Below are 6000 nucleotides of genomic sequence, written 5' to 3'. Positions count from 1 at the left end.
CTCTCTGGTCAGGTGAGCCACCTGGACTTGGGCCTTGGGCATCTGGTGCAGAGTGGGCAGGAAACCCAGATCCGAAGGGCTCTGGAGTCTTTGTTGGACGTTTCTTTGTGGACAAGGCCGCTGTCCCTGGGAGATTCGGTCTTTAGGGAAGGCAGGCAGTCCTTTGAGGGGTTGAGAAGGTCACTGGTCCTGCAGGACGAGTTGTCTTCTTGTAGAAGGAGTCTAGAAGCTGCAGACAGGCAGGTAGGGCCGGGGCCAAGTCAGTTGTTGTTTGGAGTCTTCACTGCTGGTGTGGCTCTTTAGATTCCTTATGACCTAAAGAAGGACTGAAGAGCAAGATTCTGGGATGTCCCTAAATACAAGACTTTTTTATTTTTTATTTATTTATGCAAATTTTACAATAAAAACAGCAACAACAGCCCCAAGAGCTAGTGAATACAGCACAAAGAATCCATCAGTGTACAGACATTATCGCCAGGGTCAACCAGAAGAGTAGTACCACAAAAACAAGGTTCCCAGCATGCCCAGATCAGCAAATTCAAGCGACACCCCATACCCTCGACAAGAGCAAAAACATGAAGCACACCTCTAGGAGAAATCTGAATGCTGGAGCTCTCCAGGGTATAAAAACTCAACAACAGCCACAACAATGTAGTAATGGAGTCGGCAGAGCAGACTCATGTGGCAGGAACCTCAACCAGACAACAACCAATCCAATTGACCATGTGCATAGCCACTCATATGTATCCGAGGCCCTCTCAATTCAGATATGAGACTCCAAAAAGGAGCGAAAAGGTGCCCAGATATCTCTAGGGCGAGAGCACGCAGGGGCCAGTTCCCAGAAAGTTGACAGCTGCTCCTGGCAGAACGCAGCATCACGCAACCAATCAGACCCACGCAGGGCCCTACCCCATCCACAGCACATCGCCACTCTTCTCTTCGTCAGCAAAAGCAGCATACCCACCAGACGCCTCCACCCCAACGGCACCCCATCCAGCAGTCCAAGCAACGCCACCACAGGGGAGAAAGGTAGATCCAAACCAGTCATTCCAGCTATTGCATGCATCACCTCTTCCCAAAAGGCGCGCACCTCTCTACAGTTCCACTGCAGGTGCCAAAAAAATCAGTGTCCGGCACATGGCATCTTTCGCAGCGTGCATCATCACGCAGCACCACAGCACACAAACCGCGAGGGGTGTAATATAAACGATCTAAGAATTTAAAGTGTATGAGCCGCAGTCTATAGTTAGGCGACAGTGTTCTCATGTGTGCGCAACAGCTTCTCCACATAGCATCAGAGATCTCCTCCCCAACATCCATCTCCCATTTAGCCTTAGCTGCCTCAACCACCGCCGCTCCTGCAAGCACCCATACGGTCTGGTAATAAGCCTACCCGACGACTGCGCGCGCGCCACAGCAGCTCAAGCACCTGACAGGTTTTAGGCATGTCAAGAGGCCGGCAAATCGCGCACAGAGCATCGCATGCACATGCAACATATATAGCCGATGCAACGCCCTAAATATGAGATTTAGGGGTGTTACAAGGGTCAGAGGACAGTAGCCAATGTACCCACTCCTTTTGGTGAGGGGGAAGGGGACATAGCTAACCCTAATGACTATCTCCCTCCAAAACAAGATGGAGGATTCTGCCAGAAGGGGTTCATCTCAGCTCTGGGCACCCTAGGGGTGGTCCCAGCTGGGGTGGACACTCCTCCTGGTGTTTACTCATTTTCCCGCCAGCCCCGCGGCCAAAATGTGGGGCCTGGTCCTGGGGGGCAGGCATCCCCACTGGCTGGAGTGCCCTGAGGAAGCATAACAAAAAGCAGGAGCCTTTGAGGCTCACCGCCAAGTGTTGCTGTTCCTGCAGGGGGAGGTGTGAAGCAGCTCCACCCAGAACAGGCTTTGTCCCCGAATCCAAAGGCCCTCACCCCATGGGGTCAGAAACTTGTCTGGTGGTGGCAAGCTGGCTAAGACCAGTCAGCCACACACTAGAGAGTTAGGTGAATTTCAGGGGGCATCCCTAAGATGCTCTCCATGTGCATTTTACAATAAACCCAACACTGGTAACAGTGAAGGTTTATTGAGCGGAGAAGTTTGATGCAAAACTTCCCAGTCTTCAGTGAAGCCATCATGGAGCTATGGAGTTTGCAATGACAAACTCCCAGCCCATGTACTCAATATGGCCACACTGTACTTACAATATCTATGATTGAACGCAGACACTGTAGGGGCATATTGCTCATGCAGCTATGTCCTCACCTGTGGAGTAGTGCACCCTGTCTTAGGGCTGTAAGGTCTGCTAGAGGGGTGACTTACCTATGTCACAGGCAGTGGTTTGTGGGCACGGCACAAAGGAAGGGATGCCATGTCGACTTTTCCTTTTTCTCCCCAGTAACACACACAATCTGCAATGGCAGTGTGCATGTGTTTGTGAGGGGTCCCTTAGGGTGGCCTAATACATGCTGCACATATGGACCCTCTCTGGCCACAGGGCCCTTGGTACCACGGGTACCTTTTACAAGGGACTTAGCTGAGTGCCAGGGGTGTGCCAATTGTGGCAACAATGGTACAGTTTAGAGAAACAACACATGTGCTGGGGTCTGGTTATCAGGATCTCAGCACACTTTCAAGTTAGCATCAGATATCAGGCAAAAAAATGTGTGGGGGTGACGGGGGGTGATTCCAAAAGGGGCACTTTCCTACACAAACCACAAACCCAATAGCAAGCAACAGGCGCAATGCATTCCCAGGTCAATTTTTTTTAACCCCCCACCCCATGAGATCTTTAGGAAAGCAGTAGGCTGCGACCTAAAAAGGAACTATAACAAGCATAAAATACAATTTGAAACAGGAACTGAAGCACAATTTAAATACAATACAGGAAACAAATTATAAGAACAGCCCATCGAAAAAAGACATTCTTCCAAAACAAATTGAGAAAACTTCCAAGCTAGTGATAAAAATATAATTCGACAAAAACGTTTCCATTACACCATTACGATGACAATGTAGTACGAGGAAAAATATTTCCATTTATTCAGATACATCTTTAAAGGATTATATATGGTTGTATTGCACATACAATATGAACCCTATTTGGTATGCTCAATGTTAACTCTCAGGTCAGGGGGACAATAGAAGTGCTTTTGATCTTGGTCTGTACACAACCACTCTCTGATCAAGATCACTACATAATTACAAAATAGCATAAAAGTGACCACACGTGGGGAAAGAAGACAGGATCAAGGTATAATCAAGAGTGTGTTCACAATAAAAAATTAAGGGGTCTGGTATCCGTGCTCCACCTTCCAGACTTCAGCTAAGCAAGGCAGGACAGGGACCTGCAGTGTGCGTCAGGAATGCTTCTTCAGGCACCTAGGTCTTTGAGGATGACGATAGGCCTGTTTCCGATGCTATTCAAGATGGAGGCTGGTGGGTTCTAGGAAACAGCAAATTGGTGCCCCTACAAAGATGAACAGAGCAAACCCCAAAAAAATCCATAGCTGAAAGACAGATCAAAGTAATTTGCACTTAAAGGTGAAATTTGTCAGCATTCCTCTGTGTCATGGGTTGAGAGAACGTATTGGTGCTTCAATTATGCATCACTGGAATCCTTCAGATGGCAGGGGCCTTCAATACTAGTAAAGTTAGCAGCTGGCAGGTCAACAGCATGGTAGACCCAGAGGATCAGTATGCATTAAGCCTGATCATTAAGGTAAACAGGCAGTAAGCAGCACGAAATTCACGAAGAACCACAGCAGGGCTTACACAGGTGTGCCAATGCAAGTTTTCAAACCGCTGGAATTTGACAGCTAGAAGATGGGCACCAGCATACTGCCAATTAATGACAGTTCATTTCCAAAGAAATTCTGTAACAATGCACCTAGTAATATCTGCTTTAGATGGGGGTCAGCTGATCCACTTAAAGTGCTACAGGTGCCGGTGTAGAAATTAGCAATAATATTTTTCCATGCTCCATCAGTGGCAAACACTGACAGCTGACTCCAACAAGCAAAGAACAACTTGAAAGAACACCAACTAAAACTTCAAGTGTGAAGGCAGGACAACAATGGCGAATTTGCAAGTGATTGTATGAACCAGAATAAACATTGCATTCTTCATGTCACTGTAATGCCAGGCACAAAATGGATACCAGGGAGAAGATTGTCCATTTCACAGTCATTACCTCCCCAAGAGGAAGCAGGGTTTGCAACCCCAAAGCATCAGAGTCCAATAAAGAGGTTGCAAAATGCAGAAATAACCTGGCCGTATGCTCTTTTTATCTTCCTGTATTGTTTTTAGCAGGAAATTTCCATTAGGAAGTTGTTGCCTTCTTCATGATTTCCTGAGACTGCACTAGCCTATATAGCCTTCCCATATAGCTTTTACTGCTGTTTTTTGATTGGTATTCTGATAATGTTTTTTATTCTATTTTTTATTTTTTAATCTAATCAGACTATCTCTGTCTTTTTGTCTTCTGCTCGTGCACACTGGTCCACCAGACAAAAAGTTTTATACCTTAATTTTTAGCTCTGTCCCCTTTTTTTTACTACATCTATTTATGTCCTACTTTATTGTATTTATATATTTGATCAAATGCTCTGTCCTGTTCTTATTGCTAGAATGTTTTGACGACTATTGGTTTTACATTGTTACCATGTTTTTATCACTCTTTTCTTTTATGTATGATTGTTATTATTACCTCAAATGGTCTAGATTTCTAGACCGAATGAACTCAAATAAATAAATAATAACCTGGCCGTATGATTTTTTTATTTGGAGACATGTAGCATCTTTTGCTCTTGGTGATATTCAGTGGTTTTCTTTTACAGTGCCTTTCATATAAGAGTTTCAAAAGCATCTTCAACTATAGGGAAGACCTCAAAGCCAGCATCAGTAAACTGTGTCCTAGGTATCAGCCCCCCCAAAAGCGTTTGTTTTGCAACTGCTGCTGTAATTCTTCAAGAGATAACAGCAGCATGGTGGACCACAGCTGTCAGCAGTCGAACTATTAAAGCAATAGCTCAGAAAAGAGGCTTAAGTCAGTCCCTGGCTCTACCTGGCCTCAGCTAAACTGCTTTTTATCTCTCAGAGAAGCCAGAGAACCCTCAATGCTAAGCAGCATTCCCCCTCCAACATTCCAATGCTCCAGTGACACTGAACTACGGGAGGACAGACAGGGGGAGGAGGGGGGTGCGTGCTCGTGTGCCCTGCTCCACAGGTTCGGTCTTTTGCTTTTCCCTGTAAAATCCATATATTTTGGAGAGGCAGGGGAAAAGAGGTTGTGTATCAGGCGACTGTAACGCTGAAAGCAGTGCAGCGTGCTTATTCCATGTTTTAAAGGCTGCTGCTGCATTGTCTTCAATGGTGAGCTCAACATTACAATGTTCTGATCAAAACTAAAAAAAAAAATCTGTGTTTCACGCTTGTTTATCGTAGTTGCTTTTTCAATTCCTGCACACTAGAAAACACTGTATTGACAGATATTTGCATTACAATCTAATTTGAAGGAAACAAGGCTCATCACAGAACCACAATAATATCAAATGTTACAAGGGAACAAATATTCTTACAGAATCGGTGGGAACAACGGGTCCTCTTCTGGTAAAAAAACAAATGGGTCTTCTTTAAATCCAAAAAGCTTCATTTTCTTAGCTGGTGGAGGTCTAAAGAGAATACAAACGTGTTTCAGTAAACCTGTTTTTAAGCATTAGGGTGAAGTTTGAGAGCAAACACTATGCGCCTTACTACGACCTTAACGGAGGAGTTTCCTCCATCACAAATGTGACAAATATCCGTCTGTCGTATTACGATCTCCATTGAATATAATGGGAACACAATACGGCAGATGGGATATCAGCACATTTGTGATGGAGGAAACTCCTCCGTCAAGGTTGTAATAAGGCCCTATATGTGTAGCATATTTAAGATATACAATGACTATGTGGGCTTCATCTGCCTGTGAAAGCAATACTTCTATGACAATGTGGAATAAGCAGA

General features: G+C 45.1%; 1 protein-coding gene across 1 annotated transcript in view; it reads right to left on the bottom strand.

Moving 5' to 3' along the window:
• Positions 1-6000, bottom strand: part of NSUN2 (NOP2/Sun RNA methyltransferase 2) — a 480899-nt gene that overhangs the window by 180901 nt on the left and 293998 nt on the right. The window contains exon 14 of the mRNA XM_069219708.1: positions 5574-5666. Within this exon, the coding sequence (XP_069075809.1) occupies positions 5574-5666 (93 nt within the window). The remainder of the gene's footprint in view (positions 1-5573; positions 5667-6000) is intronic.

Source organism: Pleurodeles waltl, chromosome 2_2 (assembly GCF_031143425.1).
Source record: "Pleurodeles waltl isolate 20211129_DDA chromosome 2_2, aPleWal1.hap1.20221129, whole genome shotgun sequence".
In the NCBI taxonomy this organism is placed as follows: domain Eukaryota; kingdom Metazoa; phylum Chordata; class Amphibia; order Caudata; family Salamandridae; genus Pleurodeles; species Pleurodeles waltl.
The sequence above is the reverse complement of the archived record's forward strand: the minus strand, read 5'-3'. Positions and strand labels throughout refer to the sequence as shown.